At 40.0% G+C, this 23,756-nt stretch overlaps 1 protein-coding gene across 2 annotated transcripts in view; it reads right to left on the reverse strand.

Moving 5' to 3' along the window:
* Positions 1-394: 394 nt before the first annotated feature.
* The window catches only part of GCC2 (GRIP and coiled-coil domain containing 2), a 48,345-nt gene continuing 24,983 nt past the window's right edge, over positions 395-23,756 (reverse strand). Inside the window, exons 16-23 of one of the 2 annotated variants that reach the window (XM_077814243.1) lie at positions 21,213-21,350; positions 16,882-17,003; positions 12,671-12,847; positions 11,562-11,779; positions 10,008-10,202; positions 7,759-7,898; positions 6,604-6,805; positions 395-4,766 (exon numbers count right to left, since the gene is read on the reverse strand). In XM_077814243.1, coding sequence (XP_077670369.1) covers positions 4,696-4,766; positions 6,604-6,805; positions 7,759-7,898; positions 10,008-10,202; positions 11,562-11,779; positions 12,671-12,847; positions 16,882-17,003; positions 21,213-21,350 — 1,263 coding nt within the window. In that variant the 3' untranslated portion in view covers positions 395-4,695. Of the gene's footprint in view, positions 4,767-6,603; positions 6,806-7,758; positions 7,899-10,007; positions 10,203-11,561; positions 11,780-12,670; positions 12,848-16,881; positions 17,004-18,264; positions 18,468-21,212; positions 21,351-23,756 lie in introns of those variants that run through there. The other variant, XM_077814253.1, reaches the window with a different exon arrangement.

Genomic DNA, 23,756 nt, shown 5'->3' on the forward strand with positions numbered 1-23,756 from the left:
AGGCTAAAGCAGATTTAATTAGCAAAGGAACAAGAGATGGATCCTTCAGTTTTACTCCCTCACCCTTCCTCTCTTAACAGGATGAGTTCACAGTGACTGTTTATATTTATCCAAGGAAAACAGACTGGGGGAATTGGACAAGAGGCACGTATATTTTTGTTTAAATCATTCTTGGACATAAGAAATTGGATGCTATTTGCAAGAAGAGTCCAACTTTGTGAAAGTGTTAGTTTCAGGTTCGAGTGGCTGATGTGTACATTAAACCAGAGACTCTCTGAAGCAGCTTCCCCACCCCTAACACCACACACTGAGCATTTTTTAATCAGTCTCAGCTACTAGAGGTCAGCCATTTGCTGTCTAGTAGCATATGCCAGACAAATAACAAAAGCAGGAATCTTTTTTAAAGTTCATTTATATTTTTCCTAATAAGATACACTAAGACAGTCATTTTACATTAAATTTCTAAAATTATGTTTCTCCCCACAACATTTTCACAATTCATTTTCATTTTCACATTCATTTGCGATGCTATCCCCAAGTTAGGATTGTGCCAGTATTTCTACAGTAAACCCATAACTCACGTTATGCAACTTTTTACTATCTTAAACCTTTTTACTTTTGTATTGCAGGACAAATCCATAACAGGAAGTACCCTGAATAACATTTACTCCAATTATCAAAGAAAACAGGCATTCAGAACAAAGGCACACACTCCGGTGAATATGCATTTTGAACAAAAAGAACAACAGAACATTAGGAGACCATCAATTGAGTCACATTTCCAACAAACATTTTTATCTACTTTTGTTACGAGTAACCCCTACGATTACTACAACAGAAAGAGAAGTTCTCTTCCATGTGTTCACTTTGCACCTCTGACACCGCGTACACCCAGTTTTGCGGCTGCTGCCAGCCTTCCCCAGGCTCTGCAAAAAGGTGTTTAATGGTCATAGCAGCAGCAGAGCTAGTACAAAAAGGTTGGGAGGTAGATGTGCGAGAGAAAGGGTGGACCTGAGCATGTTCAGTGGGGTTGCCCTCAGGCCCACTCAAAAGTTGCTTGTGAATAAACAAAGGAGCAGTTATACTTTAAGTGTTTGTTTGTTTCATTTCTTTACCAAAAAAATCAGGATATGTTTTAAAGTGTGCTCCTCAGAAAGAGGTTTTAATAGTAAATTTAAAAAGTATTCAGTGTGACTGCCTCTCTGGACAGCTGTCTCTCTGCAAGTGAAAACAGAAGCACAAGCCAAGTGGTGGCTGCAGGAACACCACCTTTTTGTAAGGCAATAAAAGGGAGTGGGCTGCAGACTTGTACAAGTGTAGGTAGCAACTGCCGAACCACAGTCCAACAGATATGCAGGGGGTGGGGCCATGGCCCTAACCAAACACTCTCCCTCTGCAGTTTCTAGCACTAGCTTCAGAACTGGCAGGCTCTTTTGGAGTCCCCAGCATCTGGAGTCAAACTGTGGCCAAGGGTGGAAAGCGGGGTCACATCATCTTACTCCTCACACTCTCTTCCTCCTAATGCTAGGGAGTCCCTAATTTGGCCCTAAATATGTAAACTCTGTGGGGCAGGGGTCATGTCTTCTTACAAGTCTGTAAACAACTCAGGATAATATGGTACTGTAAAACTAGTAAACATAACAAAGAATCAAAGTGAGACCAACATATATTCTTTAAAAATGAGCAACACAGTGCAAAGGTGAGCAGAGTGCCAGCTTTAATTTTCAATTTAAATTGCCTTTTGGAATTTAAGTCACAACTAGGGTGCTTTATTAGAATACTAAAAGGGAAGTTAATGAAATATATATTTACCATTCAAAATAATTCTGCTTCCAGTCCACATGTCCTGTCTATCCTGTTTACTGTAACTATATATTTAAAAACCCAGGCACTTACTTACAGCTGAAGTTTCTTCCACAGTCTGGAAAAGTATTTGTTCTGTTTTGAAAGCACTGACAATTGTATCATACACATTATACAAATATGTTTAGTTGTAATTATTAAAATATTCTTGACAATGGTCTTTCAAGGCCTCAGTAATGTTCCTTTGTAGCAGAAGCATATGCAAGGAGTGTATATTACATTCATGAGCACAATATTTGAGTTTCACTAAAATAGTGGATATACAAGTCAAGAGTCTGAAAACAAATCAAAAAGCCATTTCTATTTAATACAGTCAATATGAAAGTGTGCAAGCAGCATAAAATGTTATTCACAGTTTGCAAAGTTAAATAAAAATCTTACGATCTGAAATACACATTTTAAAAGAGAAAGATCCTCCTGTCACAGCTTCTCTATAACAAAGACAGTTGTGCAGATATTGTGCAGAAAAGACTCAAGGAGAAAAGAATCATGACAGCAGCAAATGTTCAGTTGAACTAGTTTTGAAGTCAACATAAGAAACAGTGCAGACATTTTCCTGCTATGATTTAAAAATGTAAGAGTGAACTATTATGAACTGAAATCTTTTTCCACCAACTTTGTCCTGGCATTGTTTTAATTTTCTTTTTCACAGTCAGCTGTGATTAGCCTAAATTAGGATTAACATCTAATGATTTAAAACAAATCACTGATGTGGAAGGGGTGCTTATAGTCTGAAAATGACTGTAAAAACACCACAGTGGCAGCTTCATGTCTTGTCTCAGCTTCCACAGTTGCAATTGTTCAAAAGATGGTTTTCTAATTGTGAGGCCTGCAATCCTAGATTGGAAAGTCAAACTGGGTGCTTTCTGACTCATCTATGACCCAGGACAATTCTGCAACTAGAATTTAAGAAGTGCATTGGTTTGTGCCAAAAAGGATTCATTCTATAGTAACTATGTTGGCTTTGCAGTGCTAACTGCAAATAGCAATTAAAAAACATGTTTTCCCCTCAATATAATAAGTCAACAGAACTTGAAATACACACCGGAAGTGGAGATGACTAAGAAGTTATTTACATATAGTCACTTTCATATCAATAACCACTCATTATAGAAATTCTGTTCTCATAGCAAGATAATTTCTACTGCTGTTCTTGCTGCCAGATTAACCACAGTCCTGATTAATACTATGTTATCAAGGGAATGGACACCAGAATCTCAGGACTGCTTTTCCCTAACCCTGCTCTTGCTGATTAGTGTTTGTACAGTGTGGTATGCAAGCAGTATCTGTTGTAGAGAAAGAGATGCTGGTGGGTCTAAGTGTATATCTTCCCTCCCCTCTATGTTCAAAAGTGTCGTTTTAGGACTGAATAAGACCATATTGGAGAAGAGGTGACAAATGCCTGAAAAAGTCTTGGATGGTAGGTGAGAAGAATGCATATGTACATATAATAAATTTACACACAAATAATGGAGTAATTAAGAGAACAGAACTGGAATATGCAGAGGAAAAAGACAGCATGGGTTAGGAGGAAAAAGTCAAACAAAACACACACAGAAGCTGGGGGGAGGGAGTTGGGGGAGGAAACGAGCGCACTGTTTACAACAGAATTATTCTTACAGATGGAAGTGGTATTTCCAGAAAAGCCATGAAGTAGCAGAATCTAAAATGAAGTACAAACCACTTGACCAAAAGGCAGAGACACAAGGAGGAGTGAAAAGAGAAAGGAGTAATTTCTTTACATTAGAATGCCTGCAAACTGCATCTGCTATAAAAGTTTTCCAAGCAAACACACTTCCTTCTTTCCTGGCAGTTTTATTTAGGATTGTAAACTTCAGCCAATTCAGATCCTTCCTTCTGGATCTTGTTCCTACCTTTGTTCATTAGAACAAAGTCCTTTTATTTCAGTATAGCACGATGGTGCCAGAGCCTGCTTACAACTTCTTGCCTGGTCTTCATTACTCAACCCTCAAGTTGCCTATGCAGATTCCAACCTTAGACAAAGATACCTTAGTTTAAGCCCTCTCCCCTAGAATTTCAGCCCACCTGTGTTGCTGATTCTTGAAAATGTCTGTCCTGGGCCTTCTCTGAACGCTCTCTAGCATCTGATCCAATGTCAGGACTTGAATATCCATCCGACATATTAATATCCCAAACACAGAACAAGTTTTAGCCGTCACTAAACTCTTTGGCCCTAAGCTTTATATTCTGAATCTGTTTTTGCTGCAAACTTTACTGAGAATTTAGCCAAAGTCAAAACAGAAAATGCCAAATATCTTCAAATTCTCTTAAGAGCCATGCAATATTTTAGAAAGATCATCATGCAGTGGAAACAGTTTGATATGACTTTGATATTATAGTATATGGACAACAGATTTATAATAATACAAATTATTCGTTTTCTTCACATTCACTGAGTGAAAATAGCATCCTGAAAATGTATTTTTGAAGTACTTTACTAAGAATTATTTTACCTATTGTTCTAGTTATTAAATATGACATTTTTAATAAAAATAAAATATGTGATCAGTTTGCCAAATTATGCTCTCAAGTAATCAGTAACTTTTCACCCCTTTCATTTTACTTCTGAATACCAACTTGCTTAATCTAAACGTGTTTACAAGAAACCATGAAATAGTTTGGTGCAGTCAGAACCTGTTCTTTAGAAACCCTCTATTCCAATTTTTAGGCTAAGATGCATTGCCTAAGGTAATTTGCAAAATCAGAAAAATAAAACTGTCAATGCTACACATGTAAGGTTCATTCTTCTATAGTAAAATTTCTCTGTTAGTGCAATTGTGGAATGTAAATGTCTAAAAGATTTCCATTGTTTCATCGAAGTCCTGACCAACTGTGAAGGTACGAAGCCCAACCAGAGGGCCGTGATGCACTTTCTTCCTCACCTGAAGGGAGGAAAAATATGCTTATAATCTTCACCAGCACTAAACAACAACTATGCACAAGTGAACTGAATGACGCAGTCTTATGCGGGAAAGACACAAAACATTTACTTCTGTCAGTTTTCCTACATTCAAATCCCATACTTATGTTCACCAGTTATCTTTTTTGAAGAGATATCTTAAAATACACTCTGGAAAACTGCCACCACATTGTCAGATTTTGTCATCATGAAACACCACTGTCCAGTGTACACTTGTTTAGAGCAGTGGTCTCTTTTTACACACAAGATCACTTTTTGAATTTAAGTGCAACCCAGGATCTACCCTGCCTGTTCCCCAAAGCCCTGCCCCGCTCACTCCATCCCCCCATTCCCTTCGTCACTTGCTCTCCTCCACCCTCCCTCACTTTCATTGGGCTGCGGCAGGGGTTTATGGTTTGGGATTCAGGAGGGGGTACGGACTCTGGGCTGGGGCCAAGGGGTTTGGAATGTGGGAGAGGGCTCCGGGGTGAGCCTGGGGCAGGGGGTTGGGGTGCAAGCTCTGGGAGAGAGTTTGAGTGCAGGAGGAGGCTCCGAGCTGGGGCAGAGTCTTGGGGTGCAGGAGGCGGTACGGGGTGCAGGAGCAGGTATGGGGTGCTAGATCTGGGAGGAGGCTAAGGGCTGGGGCAGGGGTTTGGGGTGAAGGAGGGAGTTCAGGATGCTGGCTGCGGGAGGGGGCTCAGGGCTGGGGCTTGGGTTGCATGTTCCCGCCAGACTGCACTTACTTCGGGCTGCTCCTGGTCAGTGGCACAGCAAGGCTAAGGCAGGCTCCCTGCTTCTCCCAGCCCCACACCACTCCCGGAAGTGGCACACCCCTACGACCCTGGCGGGAGGCACATGGCTCTGTGTGCTACCCCTCTCTCCAGGCACTGCCCCCGCAGCTCCCATTGGCTGCGGTTCCCAGTTCCCAGCCAATGGGAGTTGCGGGGGCATGCTTGCAGGCAGGAGCAGTGTGTGGAGACCCCTGCCACGCCCCAGGGATCACGGGGGCATGCTGGCCGCTTCTGGGAGCGGCATAGGGCTGGTGCAAGCAGGGAGCCTGCCTAGCCCCACTGCACTGCTGGACTTTTAGCAGCCAGAGATCGCGATCGACTGGCAGAGGCTCCAGGATCAACCAGTCAATCGCGATCTGTGGTCACCAACCCATTAGTTTAGAGTATTTCAGGAAACATGTCTGCATTTGGAAAAGAGATAAAAGGCCTGTTTATTGACTTCACCTTAAGGATCCCAGGTTAGTGGTAAGCTCTATTCCCTAGTGATTACCAGAACAGCAGTACTCAATGCTAGGAACCTTTTCTGCCTTGCCATTCCAATTATAAATCCTCCTACTGAGTGCATTAGTGTGTCTACACATTTCACTGTCATGCTCACTTCTCCTTACTTTATGTTCAGCAGTAACTGACTTATTCCCTATTTTAAAAATGATCTGGAAAGGGCACACACTGCAGCTGACAATCTAAAACGTTTAGGGAAATTGTAATTAGTTAAATAGGGAAAATGACAATAAATACCCAATAAAAATGTTTTGAATGGGATAATACAAAAAGCCTATTTCAAATTGCAGAGTGAATTTTATTTTTAACTTTTGGCTAACAGTCTTGTTTTATTACAGTTATGAATAGCTTAACTCCCTCCTAAATGACCAGAATAGTTCTATTCCCTGTCTGTTTACACCATGTTCTTGAGCTTTATTGTTCTGGAAGATCTGCACAGAAGGAAGTCACACCACATTTCATTTTGTCTTTTCTACTTTCATATTCTGTTTCTGCAACTTTTTGATAAAACACAAGTACTTCTCATACCCTGGGCAATTGCAACAAGTTTTCCTCTCTCTTCAGGGCTGAGCTGCAACATGGTATCCATTACTGGAAGAAGCCTCTCTCTTTCACTTCCTGCCTTCAGAAATATAAATTGCAGCAGAACATTTTTCAAGTATTCCAGATTAGCAACAGACTTCTCTCGCTCTTGGTTCCTTTCCAGTCGTCTTACTTCACTCTTAAGAAGCTGCACACAGAAAGAGACCATTAATTACTACATTTTCTTACTGATTTTTATAAAATGAACGACGGAATACAAACTACTCTGAGGAACAAAGCACATGTATATAAGACATGCAATAAGGTATTGAAAGTGTTCAGTAGTTTACATAAGATGTGTTCTGGGCAAAGATCCCATGGGGCCTAAAATGTACAGCTGGCCTCCAGATAACACTGTTGGTTCAGAATTCATTTAACCTATTTATAATCTTAAACACCTTTTTGGAAGAGTTTTGCAATATTAGTTACAAGCAATTTAGTTGTATAAAGAAAATATGGGGGAACAAGATACAGACTGGGCAATTCTGGTGATCAGGAATAAAATGCAAAGAGTTGAGTAGATATGTTACTTGGGTTATGTTTCGGCAAACTATTCACTCATCTAATTAGGAAATATTTATATAGCAAAACAAGTAGTATGCACCCAAATTTTGATATTAACAGACTGTGCACCTCACAAGAACGCTGGTTTGAAGACTGGCTTCAAAAAGCTGTTACCTGCAGTTGCAGAAAATGCAAACTGGCTTTGTTAACTAAAGAGGTAAAACACAGTTAAAATTAAGAAAAATTAGTTACATGGGAAGAATAATTCAACCTAAACTGTTGTGCTTTTTCTGAGAAGAAATTATGTCTTTTTTTGCATGTGAGAACTGACTTTTACCTTACCAAGTACTGGGTGTATTTTGGCAATGTTATGTACATATGAATAATTTGAAAAAATTACAGGTAGTTAAATTTTGCATCTCACCAAATTTCAACCATTCAAGTTTGAATAATCAGTTTTGTGAAACAACTAATTTGGTATGAAAGTATAAAAGGATTTGCTTGGGGACACATACATACATACAGTAAACAAAAACAAACAAACAAGCCCCCATAAAGAGCAGTATCTAAAATATCAGTGAATGCATGGCTACTAACCTTAATTTGTTCCATTAATATTGCATTGGTTGCTTCTGATTCATGAAGCAATCCATTCAAATGATCAGCACTTTTTGTTGTTGTGTTTAGCTTCTGGACCAGCTCTTCTTTGGTGAGTTCTGTTTGCCATTGAGGTGGCTCTGCAATTTTATATTTCAAAAAAAGATTACTTTGCAGTTTACTTTACATTCAGAGTGATGGTTTATCAGGGACATTTTTCAGAATTACACTGGTTTCATGGTGGCAACATCAAATCATAGCAATGAAAAACTCTGAGAAGTCAGATTTTACATCACCACCCATTACTATTCTTGCTGCCAAACTTTTGGTTTGTGATTTTTTTTGTATATACACAAAACTAAAAAAAGTACTAAAAAGAGTCTGTAGCAATCAAACTATTTTTGTAGAATCTGACTTCAGTGTTTCTTTAAAGGGAGAAAGGTTTGGGGGAGGCACCTCCTGTGTTGTTTTTCCTTTTGGAGGAGGATTTCAATATTTCCTCAAAACTGTTTTTGGACTTGCTTGTCATCTCTGTACAATTAGCCGGTTGTCCTGCATTTCCCTGCTCTACTTTTTTGCGACTTGAAAAGCAAATCCATGCACTTTGGCACAAGTTCCCACTGATCCCATGTTCTCCAGTAGCCCAATCCAGCTCACATTAAAGCCAGTGGAAGTTTTGTGTCTGAATTTAATAGGAGTTGGATGAAAACTTAATAGCCTTCTATGCAGTATTCTGAGCTGTTCTCTTCACACTCACAGTTCCTACAGTTTATGTACTCATTCACCCATCTGTTCTCCTTCCCATGAAAGTCCCTAAATGTAAAATTTTTTACAAATTTTAAGTAGTCTTGGAATCCATGAATAAAAACTGTAACTAACATAACCCTTAATCCCTATTCGAGGACAAAGCTTATACAAAAATTAATAATGTGAATGTACATTCAGTGCTAACAATGCATAGGGGTCTAATGTCTGCAATATGAAGGTATCAAAGTTCAGATTTCTAACCCCTAGAAGATGCTAAATTACTCTCATAAACCTCAGCCAACTCCTCAAGTAGCAATGTTTGTCATAGCAGCAGTGTCTAATGCTCTATTAGAAGGGGTGGGATTCTTAAGGCGCAACTCAGGCTGAGCATTACAGGACCTAACTTTTAGATGACCTGCTGCCAAGTGGAATTCACAACCCCGAGCTAGGAGCCCAGGTTTCCTATACAATGCCTGAAGAAAGTCAGGTACCTAAAAAGGGGGATTTACAGAAGCCAACATGTTGAGTGGAGAGCCATCTAAGCTAGCCAGTAGGAAATGCTCAGGAGAGGGGTGTGGCCTCAGTCCTACCCCTCAAAGGGAGTTAGGTGCGTATCTCCATTCAGGTGTCACAGCCACGAACCATCTCTTGGGGATAGGTGCCTAATCCAAGTCACTCATTTTTGTGTGCACACACACACACTTTTAACGCGTAGCCCAGTGGTTAAACACTCCCCCAGGATGCGGGAGAACTGGTTTGAATCCCCACTCTGCCTGATGTAAAGCAAGGACTTGAACCCAGCTCTCCCACATCCCACTGAGCTAAGGGGTATTCCTGGGGTGAAACTCAATCTCTTCTGTTGAAGCTGTTCCACTTGTATAAAAATATATTTAAAAATACTCATTACACCAGAGAGAGTGTGTTAGGGCACTCTCCTGGGATGTGGGAGACCCATATTCAAGTCCCTGCTCCACATCAGGCTGAGGGGAACTTGAACCTGGCCTCTCACAACCTACATGAGTGCTCTAACCATGAGGCAACTGGATAAAAGGTCATCACCACCACATTCTCCTCCATTTTATGCATGGATCTATGCTGGCCTCTGAGCATGTCTACTGTATGGGGCCTTGCAAGTGAGATCTTTGGAAGAAATGTAGGCACTCAGGGGACCGTACCAGTGGAAATTTAGGTGCCTAGGGAGTTTAGGTGCCTATATGGTTAGGCGGCAGCTGAACAGCGGTTTTGAGGATCTAGATTTTGGATTTAGGCATTTGAAGTGGCTGTCAGGTGCTTAAGTCTCCCTTGGAAATCCCACCCAAGGTTGCTGCAACACCAGGGAAAAAAAAGTTATGGTAGTAAAGTGGGAGAAAGAATGATAAGTATCTCAATGCTCTAAGGACAACTTTCTATGGCACCCAGAAAAGTACCAAGTAATACTGATTCTGTAACTCAAAATTAGTTAAGTACTTAAACATTTATTATTTAAAAAAGGTTTTACTTGCCAAATTTTGCTTCAGGAGAATTAAGAAGTTGTTCCAATGATGGCATATAGGTACTGGCAGAAGACACAGACTCTGTGTCAGTTGTTTCCATTCCTTCTCCCTCTTCCCTAGCTACAGTGTGCATATCAAGAAGAGGAAGGTCAGTGTTTCTCCGTTCTCGCAAGTTCTTCACTGGCAGGTTTGAAACAGATGGACCTGAAAAAGAATTTCTTTCGGATGGCATACATTAATAAATAACACTGCTGTATGCTGGGAATGATCACCCAGAAGCCACTCAACCGGATGCGAAGGAGAATGTGAGAACTAAAGATGTTGAATACATCTTTTAGCATCTTAAATTAAGGAGATGTACATAAGCAGTAAAGTGAAACAAAGCATCATGTGAGAAGTTCAGTCATCCGTAAAGAATAAATGAATATGAATAAAGCATATTTCACAATATAAAACACAGCCTTTCACTTCGAAGACACCACTATAACCAGAGCCCAGATTACCAGTGATTTAAAGCGTCTTTTAAATGACCTATGTGAAATAAGTCACTGGTGTAACCATCTTAAATTTGGGCAGTGGGGAAGGTGGAAAGTAAGACCAGAGATGAGGTGCATTAATCCTACAGCCACAGTGAAAGGGAAAGGAGGAGTGAAAAGCTGGACAGTCATCCCCTAAGAGATTGCGCCAATGAACCAAATGGGTTATCTCAGTCCAGTTTCTGGTCCGTGCCCACTCACCCACACAACTCCCAGCAGAAAACATTCTGGATCATCATATCTTTTTTCAGTACATACGCTAAAAATACGAAAGGATGGTGCTGGTTTTACCTTTAGAAAGATACAGACCAAGGGTTAGTTTTTTACTCTTTTTGGAAGGGTAAGCATTTCATAGCACACCTGTTCATTTAACCATAATTAGTATATGGTTCAGTAACAGTGGTGAGGGATTTTTTTTTTTAAGTAAAATTGTAGAGTGTTTCAATTTAGAAACTAAACCTTAAGGGATTTTAGTGCTTTTGAAAGTTGCATGTTGACAGATGTGGAAAAAGAGACAGACACAAGCTCAGATGAAATAAAGTACAAGCAGAAGCAGCATAAACACAAGCCCCTTCTTCCCCCGTGCATGCCCCCCCCACAATGTGCCTAGATCCTGAACTGGGGAGACCCCTTCTAAAAGTGACTTTAGCTCAGCTTCCAGAATCAGTCTTCAATTCATTTTCTGAGGCTGCCAACAAGGGTGCCAATTCAGATGGTAATCTTTATAATACTGACTGACCCATTAGGAAATGGGCGGAGACCACCAATTCACTCTATATACGTCACTGTGTGGCCAAAAAACATTTGAGGACTACCAGCTTAGGTTAGGTTTCTAATCTATAAAACCAATATCGGTGCTTACCATTTTATATGTAAAAAACAGTTGGTAAATGGGCACCCCATATGTTTTTGGAGATGTTTGTATGATTACCAACTACAGAGAAGTGATGAATCAGTCTGCCAGTTAGCTAAATATGAATAATCAACAAAAAGGGATTTTTTGGGCTGCAGGACTATACAAACTTACCTCTTGTGCTAGGTTCACTCTTAAGTTGGAAGAATTGGGCTTCTACTTTGGATAGCTGCTGTTGCAACGTCTCTACAGTTTTCCTATGCTCTTCTTGCAAATGCCTCACTTGATCTCTGAAACTGTTCCGAACAGCTTCGTTCTGGGTCGTCAGCTGACTCACAGTCTGTGCATGCTCTGACTTCAACACCATGTTCTCAGACTGTACAGTACAGACCCTGAAAGGTGAATGTTTACCTTATAGATGATTCCCAGTTATGTTATTTTTTTCCCCACTAATTATGCCAACCTCAGGAAAAAAACTGTGCCTCATGCTTCACTGCTAAGCAAAAGAGCCAGGTTCAAGTACCAGGTCCGGTCTTTGTTTCTGTGGCCAACAGGAGCTAAAAGTATCTTTGGTTACTCTCCACCCACACCAAATGCCAACAATTCCAAAGACTATTCCATCCCACTCTCTGTGACAAGAAAGAAGTTTGATAGTGGGAAGCAGGAAGAGAGGAGGGGAAGGATGGAGTTTGTTGAAGTGCCCTGAAGCAGAAAAATTTAAGACAACCATAACACTGTCTGAAAAATTAAAAGTCACAGATGCTCACTCTGATCGAAACAGTGAAGTGGGGGATTGTGGGAAGGAGATATTTCAAAATGTTACCTTTCACAAGGGCACTAATTGGACTTTAAATGGCAATGATGGGATTCCCACCATTCTGTCTGTACTGCAATTTAGATATCTGAACATTTGCATCAGATTACTTCACTAGATTAAATCTTTCAACACAATGGGAGTTCTGTACATGGTACTTAGAAATAGCAAGTAGCACTCAATGAGCTGCAAAAATGTAATCTTTGAAAGTATACAGTTAAACAGAAAAAAGTGTAGGGAAATTTGAGTAGGAGGATGTTTAAAATCCCTGATCTTCAACCATTAAATTCTCATGGAAGAAGCTCCAGAAGGTTGACAACAAGAAATTAACAGCCCTTGTGGAAATCCCACTAACTTTCTGCACACAATTATACCCCTTCCATGAGTGTAGAGCAGTTCAAACAAACAAATGCTTGGCACCAACTGCACACACAATAATACAACATATCTTGTCATCAGAGAACCATACTTTTCTCGGAGTTCTGCCTCTTTCGTCACAGTCTCCTGCAGCATCTTATTGTGCCGTTCCAGCAGGGTGTCATGTTCAGACTGCAGTGCTTGAAGTTCAGCGACACTGATTTGTAAATTATGCTGGGCATCTTGTAACTTTACTTTTAGTTGGTCTATCACCATTTCCATGTGTTCTCTAAGGAAAAAAACAATAGATATTTTAAAGAAAGTTATCCCATTTCAGAACAGCCAAATGTATCATTAGTATTTTGGGTAATCTATTCTATTAGATATGAATTACCTTTTCATTACACTAAACGGCTTGAATGTTTCAGTGTTATGACAGAAATCTTTCTAGAATCTAACCCTAGCTGAAATGACAACAAAATAGCTGATTTTGGGATTGTCCCAGGAACACATGGCCTGTTCGTGTCCATGTTCCTGGAACAGCTCAAAGCATTGCCTGATTAAGGGGGTGGGGGAAGAGGAGGGAAAGAGTGTCATTAATAATCCTTTCAGCATTAGACAAGTTATGGGGGACAAAGCTAAAGAAGCTGTGGGTGGGAAGGAAAATAGATAATGGGTGGGGTGCAGGTTTAGGTAAGAACTGTCTCTTGGGCATTTTTTGTATATGTTTGTTTGTTTTGCACCAGCCTGGCAGGGGTGAACACAAGGTACAGGAAAGAAACAGGAGAGGGTTGTGAAAAATTGGGTTGGGGGGAGGTGGCAACCCACAAAAATTAACACCAGAAAAACCTGGCAGTGTGCTATATTCAGATAAGTTGATTCAGGCATGAGAAACTAGAGAAAAAAGGCCAACTCACCTGTCCCAATTCTGAGAAAAATACAACTTGAAGAAAGAACAAACTTATTCAAGCTCTTAGTCCTTACTGATGTGAATAATTCTATTGACTTCTAAAATGAACTATTTGTATGGTTAAGAGTTGTAGAATAACCCTTTAACTCGGGGAGTAATCCATCCTTTAAAATTTTATCCTGTATTATTCAACTGTTGATCAAACTGTTCCACTTACAAATTTCTGAAATTAACCCTTCCCCAACAGCCTATGTCCAGTAGTAACAGAACTCTGCTTCCCATCAGAATTCCTCTGCTGGCAAAAGGGGAAGATAAATAAATGAGACTCCCTTGCAATGATCTTGCTTCAAAGAAATTCATGCCCTGACTAGCTAGAATCTGATGAAGAAGTCCTCTGAATTCTCAGTATCTTTTTTTTTTTTTTTTTTTTTAAATAGGCAACACCTGAGATGCTATTTTATAGTTTCTATCAGGGATCCCCCATAACAAATCATAGGACTCCCTCTGCTGGATCTGCAGCAGTATTTCCAGACCTGTGCCAAAAATCAGTTAACCACGGCTAAGACTACGATTCTGTCACACATATTTTTAGTAAAAGTCACGGACGGGTCATGGGCAATAAAGAAAAATTAATGGAAACCTGTGACCTATCCATGACTTTTACTAAAAATATGCATGACAAAATGAGGAGCTGCAGGTTCCCCCCATCAACCAGAGGGCCTGGCTCAGAGGTGCAGGGTCCCCCCACCACCTGTGGTGGATCCGAGCCTTGGGGTGCCTACGGGATTCAACTTGCGGGGCACCCCTGGTGGCTCGGACTTCCTGGGAGCCCTGCTGCCTGCAGTGGCGGGGAGTTTGGGGTCTCCCCACTGCCACGGAGCTCCTGGCACCCCGGCCTCTGCCCTGGCTGGGAGCTGCCTGCAGGGCACCCCTGCCTCCCTCTGCAGCTGGGAGCTTGGGCCCCCACAGTTCCCAGCCACCAGGGGTGTCAGGGGACCCTACAGCTCCCAGGTGCTGGGGGCTCAAGTCATGGAGGTCTCTGGAAGTCATGGATTCTGTAACTTCCGTGACAAAATTGTAGCCCTAACCATGGCTTATGCACAATGACTGTCATTTTAGGACACTGACCTCTTTTTGAGGATGACCATCAGGAATGGTCGTCCTGAAACAGATAACTGCTAGCATAGATCCCACGTGGAATTAAGTCTAAGACCTTCTGAAACTGCATTGAATTTGTCTGGCCTATACTTGCACTTAAAAGTTTTCAGTACTAGTTCAGTTCACCTTCTCACCATGTTTATGCCAGGGAAAGTTTACAGAAAAAGGGTAACAAAGGGTAAAAACTGTTGTTTATGCAAGTTTTCTGGGACTGGAACTGTTTTGTTTTTTTTAAATCGCCATGTCCGTAAACCTTGCTGAAAGCAACTCTAATTGACATGCCGGTAAGAACTGGACTGGCCCCTGGAGCCTTGCCTACATTAGGCCTTTTGCTGATGCTAACAATGGTTCAGTTAAGCTGGTGTGAACAGCAGCTTTTTTGTAAGGAAGGCTGTAGCTGAAAACCATTTTCAACAGTATATTTCCATGCCACAAAACAGGCTTACGCTGAAACTGCTGACCAAAAGGCAGACATTAGTTTCAGCTTCATTCTGAACCTCTAGGATCCATCCCCCAGCCAAGCTGAGACAAGAGATAATCCGTGCAGGAAAAAAAAAAAGTGTTTTAAGTTTTGGTGAGGGAGAAGGTGGAGAAAGCGAGCGTAAACATACATTCATTCAGGAATAAAGGTTACCTGTTTTCTTTTAAATCAGGAAAATAAAGCCTTACTTTAAGATATCTGTGTTATTTAGCTACAAAAAAACAACAAGTCAATGTATCAAAGTGTTTCACCAACAGCCATTGGGTTCAAACTAGGAGTTGCAACACTAGTTACGGGAAAAGGGGTAGGGTCAACTTGGAAATCAAGGGATTCCTAACAATGAGTTAAAATTAGACTCGGGTTTTAACCCTGTGCTTGAGTTTTCCTGCCAGCTTTTTTGGTTTGACAATCACACCACTATTCCCTCACCCACCAGTATTTTTTTCCATGTGGACGACACCACAGAAACAGGAGAAACTGGCTGACTAAATATTATTTACTGTAGCACCTAATAGCCCTCGGGGAAACAGTGAAAAATTTCTATTTTTCAGAGTAATATCAAATTACAGATATTTACAGAACATAATCTTAGCAAAAAATAGGGATTTTTAAAATCTTTTAGCTACAGTAACATAGATATGTGAAAAATTTTTAGACTGAAATGTGATTTATAAGTTGATAGCATCTGTCATAACTATACAAGAAAGGGTAACCTCCTTTCTGTATACAGTGCTATAAAACCCCTCCTGGCCAGAGGCAAAACCCTTTCACCTGTAAAGGGTTAAGAAGCTAAGGTAACCCCGCTGGCACCTGACCCAAAATGGCCAATGACGGGACAAGATTCTTTCAAATCTTGAGGTGGGGGAACAAAGGGTTCAGTCTGTCTGTGTGATGCTTTTGCAGGGAACAGATCAGGAAGGCAGCCTCACAATTCCTGTTAAGTTAGTAAGTAATCTAGCTAGAAATGCGTTAGATTTCCTTTTGTTTAATGGCTGGTAAAATAAGCTGTGCTGGAGGGAATGTATATTCCTGTTTTTGAGTCTTTTTGTAACTTAAGGTTTTGCCCAGAGGGATTCTCTATGTTTTGAATCTGATTACCCTGTAAGGTATTTACCATCCTGATTTTACAGAGGTGATTCTTTTACTTTTTTTCTTCAATTAAAATTCTTCTTTTAAGAACCTGATTGCTTTTTCATTGTTCTTAAGATCCAAGGGTTTGGGTCTGTGTTCATCTGTACAAATTGGTGAGGATTCTTATCAAGCTCTCCTCAGGAAAGGGGGTGTAAGTCTTGGGGGGATATTTTGGGGGAAGACGTCTCCAAGTGGACTCTTTCCCTGTTCTTTGTTTAAACGCTTGGTGGTGGCAGCATATGGTTCAAGGCCAAGGCAAAGTTTGTACCTTGGGGAAGTTTTTAACCTAAGCTGGTAAGAATAAGCTTAGGGGGTCTTTCATGCAGGTCCCCACATCTGTACCCTAGAATTCAGAGTGGGGAAGGAACCTTGACAGCATCCTTTTAAAGTGTTCTGTCTGGGTATTTCAGTAATCCTCAATTATAAAATATGAATGCCAAAAATTAGATGTGAACCAAGAATCATCACATAGATGAACATTTCTGTCACATTACTACAGTTTGTTAGCCAAAAAGACTACTGAAATGGATTTCTCATCCTCTTCCCCCTTTATTTAGATAGGTATACAATAGCAAAAAAAGTCTTGCTTATTGCTGGCTTCATTAGTCTTTGACTACCAAGCACTTATAGACATAATTTTTACCTTTCTTGTTTGGCTCCCTCAGTTTCAGTCTGAGAAGCAGATTTATTCTTTTGTTGTTTTAAAACATTATGAACACGGACTTTGTAGCTTTCAAATTCAGAGGTAACAGCAACTTGTTCTGTCTAGAATATGAAAAAAGAAAACCCTCAATTATATAAGCCACTTATTTATATAAAACCAAATAGTTTCAGTTTTAATTTGTGATCTATATGCACATTACATTGTTTAAAGATCAAGAAATATGAACAGTTGCATTTCCTTTTTTTCCTGTGTTGAATGGATGATTAAAATGGTTAAGAGAGCCAGTTCATTTAAAATGCAATATTCCATGATTGGTAGGTAAACTTTTTTTGGTAAAGGGAGAACATTAGTGTTAATCACATCTGTCTTTCAGATAGTTTACAAATACACAATTTTATATAAGATATTGTAACATACAAATAGTACTATAAAACGTTACAATGTTCTTAAAAATAAAAACAACTACACACAAAATATTATAAACAGCAACTCCAATACAAGATGGTGATAGAAACAACATAGACAATCATTTCCTCTGTCAACACACAGGCTTCGTCATAGTCAGCCACTGTTACAGTCATAATCAGACATCTATTTGTACTCAGACTTGATTTCTGAGTCATTCTGGTATTTTTGTTCAAGCAAAACGGATGATGGAAAAATTCCATAGTTTGTTTTTGAAAAAGTATATACAGTTTATTTTCTGTCTTTTTACTATGCTTATACTAAAATCACTGAATATGTAAATTAAATGTATGTTGATGTAAATTTCCTGCCATAAAAAAAAAATCAGGTAGCTTTGAAATCTTTGAAAAATCATTTGAAATCTTTGACCACAGCTCTTACAGCAAGACGAGTGTGTATTATCAAACTGACTTGACGAGCACTGCTCATCCAGTATTCAATGTTTTGAATATTTTCTAAAAATACCATCTGTGCAGGATTTTCTCTCCTGAATCTCAGCAAGCGGCGGGTGGAATTCCCATACCTTCTGAATTTGTTTTTTTTAAAACATTGAGGGCAACACAAGTCATGCCTTCTACTGGATGTAATACACCACTCCCTGATAAATATAAATATGGCTCTCTGAATGTTCCAGTTGTTTCTTAACTGTGGTTGGTGAACGAGTTTTCTTTCGGACATTGTACTTCAACAGCCATTGCTACAGCTCTTCTGGCTCCAATGATGTTCGTCAATATAATATTTTTTTAAACAAGTCCCTCACTTTTCCTTTCATTCAGGCACTTGAGTTAAAGTACTCACCCCCCAAATATTTGATAAGCAGCCTTTGTTGTATTTGATGCATCTTCACTTGCTCTCCTAATTTCTTAGTTGTGACTTGGCAACTATCTTGATGCTCACCTTTTCATTGGTCACATGCTCCTCTGAGGTGTCAGTACTCTTTTTCTTTTGGAGATGTAGCATCCAAGAGAGAGGACTGGCCACACAACAGCTTCATACCATGTCAGTGTGGCGGAACTACATCCAGGATAGATGCTTTGCATTGCCCACGAAGGAATCAGCCATGATGTGTGGAAATGCCCAATGAGTCTACAAAGGTTGCCCTGGATAGTGAAGAAATTTGATGAGTTGAGTGCCCCCAAACTTTCCTTGAGGCAAACAAGACACACTCCTACAGGTCTGGCGCCAAGAAACTCTCCCTCTTACAGCTTGGCTTCTGACGGATTAGAGGTTTGTAGGTATGGTATGTTCAAGCAGCTGATTCAGAAGCCATCTATTAAGTAGGACCTAGGGCTTCCAGTGGGAAAGGTTTGTAAGTGTAGCACAGTAAGGCCCATATGGACTCCTTTGCTTTCGCTACAAAAACTGCTTGACTACTTTCTTCGCCCGTCTCAGTCTATTGCACAGACTAACTCCTTCCAGAAATATCTTTTTTAGCTTATCATGAACTAGTCTCAGGTAGAAGTGTATCTCTGCAACCCTTTGTCAGTTTCAGGCAGGGCTCAACACTTCTGAAACCTCCAATTAAAAAAAAACACCTCTGCAGCAAAATGCAAACATGGGCCTGATGAACGCTCCTTTAAAACACTAATTCCTATGAACTTAAGTTTCTTACACTGACAGTCATTTTCCTGGTGCTAGTGAATGGACGCACCTTATACCAGATTCATTTTTACAAGGATAAGGTGGTAACGTGGACTCACTTGAGATTCCCATCCGAAGTTATGTTAGTGTTCCACCATCAGTGTCAGAAATCCTTGGGAGTCTATTTCAAGCAGACTAACTCCACCCAATTTTATTTTATTTGATAAAGAAACCAAAGTTGCTGAGCAATGTTGTTACAAAGAGAACTATGTTCCAAAGGCATTTCACATTGCTATTATCTGGAAGCCATGTCAAGGCCTATTTGATTAGATGGATGTATCTACCACAGAGAATTGCAAAGCTGCTACTTGGTCGTCTCTCCAGACATTTACAAAATATTACTCCTTGTATTCAGTTTCCAGAAGATGCTCTGTGCTCCAGAACTTTTCCAAGATGGGGGATTCCAGAGCTCTGCCTCCCCTAAGAAGAATTTTATGTTAAGATGTCCTTTATTTTCAGCATGGAATTTTCTCAAATTGCAATCTCTTCCCACAGACTTGAATGTCATTACACCTCTTACTATTTATGCTATATATTAACAAAACCTCTGTCTCTTCACACAGTTGGCACTAGCTTTGCTATTGCTGGTCATTGCACCTCTGCTCATGTTCATTTGGGATGTGAGAATCCTGCAAAAATAGTATCTTCAAAAGAGAAAATTACTTGTTTTTGAACTCTGCTTTTCAGATGATGTTGTCTTTAGGACACTCCCTCACCCACCTCCCTCACAGAGTTTGGAGTTTCTGGTTTGTGAGGTTATTTTCTTTTTTCCTCCAAGGCACATATACATTGATCATCTTGAGGTGGCTTCTTTTTCTGGGAACTTGTATATTAATTTAAATGGAATAAATGGGCCAAAGGTGTTAACATAACCCAGTCACTGCCTAACATTAAATAGAGTTAAATGAGGTCTGGGGTTTGGTAAACAGAGACCTCAGTCTACTTCGGACTATGGCAAACACATGGAAAATCTTTTAAATCCTTTATTAAAGTTACAGAAAAGCAAACATAGTTAAAACATTTGAAATGTATTTTAACAGCATTTTTTGTTCCTTTTTCCTTTAGTTGGAAAGAAGTTTAGAATGAAAAATCCCCTTGTTTGACCATCTCTCAGATGGTAATAACTGTCTTCTTGGGAAAAAGAGAAGATGTCAGCTGAGATGGGCTGGGGCTGTTGTTGCTACTGTTAAAGTCTGATCCTATTTTATCTCTAGGGGTATTTGGGATTCAGCTGGAGCTAGTAGGAGTGGTAATCTCGTCTGGATCCCTCTCTCTGGCCTGGTCTGGTCAGGACATCACTCAGGATTTGTATGATGGAGGGCTGCCAGGAGATGGTGGCGGGGGCAGCTATGATAGGGAAGCTTGCTTCAGTAGCCTCTGTCTGTCTTCTCCTATCTTCCCCCCAAGATTTTTTTCTTTTTCTTTAAAGGACCCACAAAAGCAACGATGGATGGAATACCCCATCCCCTCATTATTTTGCCCACCAATTAGGCCTAATATTTGATGACAATTTTGTTTCATTAAATTTCTGGTTCTACATTTTTTATTTTTACCGAGCATGATTTCAGTTTAGTCCTTGAATTATATCCTCAATTTAGTCCTTGAATGTGGCCTCTTTTTGTTTGCACTAATTGAGTCTCTCTACCTGGGTCTCTTGCAGCTGTTTATAACATTCATTATTGAAAGCAACTTGACGTACTTCCCATCTTAAAGAGCTCTGTGTAGTCCAAAAGCTTGCCTCTTCCACCAACGAACGTTGGTCCAATAACAGATATTACCTCACCCAGTGTGTCTCTCTACTTTCCATTGACACTTGTTATTATATCATCTTACAAACTTTTAGATACTTTTTACAACCGAGCTCACTATTACAGTACATTTGTCAGCCCAGTTATCACAACAGAGCCTCAGCTCTGGTGCAGTCAAAGAAACTGACTATAGTGTTTGGATGGCAGCATTTATATTTCACAGAGGATGGTGCACAACAAGTAGTAAAAGGCCTAACTTGTGCTCTATGCTGCTATTGCTGAAAAGGTCAAAAACCCTTACAAGTTAGGAGAATTCCTTCCAGTCATCTGCCAAGGACCTAAGATCCAGGACTCAGAATCCTGCAAGATGGTATCTTTAGAGAAGCAAAAGTGCAAGTTAAGTAACTTTGTCGTCTAACAGTCTAAAGAGTTATTACTTATTTTATGAAAAAGTACCTTTGCTGTGTTGCATTCTTCTTGTAGGGTTGCAATTTTCTGCTGGTAAGCACTTAGAGTGCGCTGGTGTTGCTCCAAAGAGGTCCGCAGATGTTCTTGAATCTTGTGTTTTTCTGATGTAAGTTCAGCCAGCTGAATCTGAAAATGAGCATGCATTTCAACAAAGCTAGAATTTAGTCTTCAGAATTGACTCTTCTTTTCATTAGGTGAACAGAGAATAAAAAAAAGCATCCAGATATTCTGGTAATGGGAAACCTAGAAATGACTAGATACAATAAAATTAAAATCTGGTTTTAAAAAATATTAATGTGAAGAAGGCACACAGCCATATGTTCGAATGTATCTGAGCAGTATCACGTGCATCATTTATCATTTGAATTTTACTTAAAATAATGGGAAGAAATGTGCAGACAAATTTTTTGAGAGAATTATTTCATTTTTTCTCAATTGCTTTTTTTTTTTTTTTTTTGAAAGCATAATCCCTATTTTCTGTAAATCAACAAATGTGTCATTTGGCAGCAAGGCAGATGCCTGTTACTAGCCATCAAAATTCATACTGATGAAAATTAACCTCATATTAAGGCTTTTTGCTGGCAATGTGTTTTAAATAAAACACTTTTTTAAAAAAGCGAAGTTTAATAAAGTAGGGCCAAAGGTAGATTAAAAAAATATATTCTTGTCATAGGACTCAGATTCCCTAATTCTCTTTTGAGAGATTAAAAATAAAAAGGGAGAAAGCAGCAAGCCAACTGAATATCTGAACCGTCGTGCATCAGTTCTGAAATACAACAGCAGCAGCACTTATACCTTACAGGGCTTTATGCTAGAAACATCAGAAAAAAGATGCAGAAGAGCAGTCAGATATAGTTTTTATATTTAGGGAAAAAGTATATATAGAAATTGTACTATTTATCCCAATTTCACCAATCATGCTATCACCCAAACCCCAAACAATGATTTCAGCAATGTTAAAGCAGATTAAATTCTCAAATGAATGAACTGAGAGTCAGATATGCCTCATATGATAGTAACAGATCAGCACATCTGACAGTGTGACAGATGAACCGATCTGTAGATATAAGAGCATATGAGGCTTAAGCACAGGGCGAGAAGACCGGTGATCCTGAGTTCTAACCCTGCTTCTGGCACGGATTTGCTGTGTAGCCTTGGCCAAGTCACTTCACCTCTCTGCCTCAGGCTCCCTGCTGTGAAACGGGTATAATAATACACACAACTACCTACCTCACAGGGCTATTGTAAGGATTAACTAGGGTCTGTGAAGTGCTTGTAAATTTAAAATGCTGGAACATGGGTAGGTATATGAGGTTGTGTGTGACAGCATGAGTGATGAAATTGGGGTACATGTTGCTTTTCAACATCTGTTGGAGATGAAAGTGAAAATCTTAAGAGCATGTCAGTGATAATGTTGTAAGCAATATGAAGGTGGCAAGGATGGTAGGACACTTCTTTCTGACACGCTTTTAAGGTTCTGACTGGATGGAAAGTGTCCTGGAGCAACCTTAAGTGTCACTAAATGTAATTTTTTATTTTAAAAAAAACCACACACCTAGGAAATTATTATTTCTACACCCTTGGTTACACACAAGTCAGGGAGGAAAGAGAGGAGTTGAATGGGCCTGGGCACCAGAGAGAGAAACTGCACTGCTGGACCTGCTTCTGGCAGTGCCCACACTCTGAAGGAAGTGAAAGACTACGATGTAGCTCAGGAGAATCATCGTAAGATTTTCCTCTTGGTATCAGAATCACCACCAATCATACCCGTGCCTTAGTTTCCTCTCCAGTTAGCAATTTTCCTCCAGGTGAGTGGGAGACTGGAAGAGGTTTAGCCCTGTGGCCAAATCAATCAGTGCAAATGGCTGTGGCCTCAATTAGGGCAAGAGGGTTAACTCTTTCCCTGCCAATTAGGACATGGACTACATCCCCTCCAACAGAAGAGTAGACATCAGTACATGTGGTGGAAGTCCTGCTCCCTGCCAACCGAGGCATGGGGTCTATGCACCCATCATCACACTTAAATTTAAAGTCCCTGAAAAACGTACACCAAAGCAAGCCATTGTATTTAGAAATGACATAACCCTCCAGTTTCAGGGAACCTCTATAAAGGAATCTGCATCTTCCTGAGTTGGGAGCATCTGTTGACTACGGGGACCTAGGTTTGCCTCCCCAACGCAATCCTGTATCACTGTTTAGAATGGTTTCATCATACCCCATAATTCAAGATACAAAGAGTTTCCACTGTTTAACTTTCAGGTCTGGAGCAATGAATGCACAGGTGAAGTTGGGGCTGCTGACTAATTAGAAGCAAAGTCATTGAAAGTTTACTGACTGAGGGTTTGGGTCTGGATTGAGAGTTCCTAACAGACTGAGAATGTGTTTTGCATTGTAATCAACCAACTGGATCTATTAAATTTATTACTTAATCATGATAGGCTACCTAATAAATCATTTGATAACTTTAAAGATATAACTCAATCTTCTCTGATAGTACACCAGTTAGGATTTTTCACATCAACAACTGAGAAA

The sequence above is a fragment of the Eretmochelys imbricata genome, chromosome 1 (assembly GCF_965152235.1).
Source record: "Eretmochelys imbricata isolate rEreImb1 chromosome 1, rEreImb1.hap1, whole genome shotgun sequence".
Classification (NCBI taxonomy): Eukaryota; Metazoa; Chordata; order Testudines; family Cheloniidae; genus Eretmochelys; species Eretmochelys imbricata.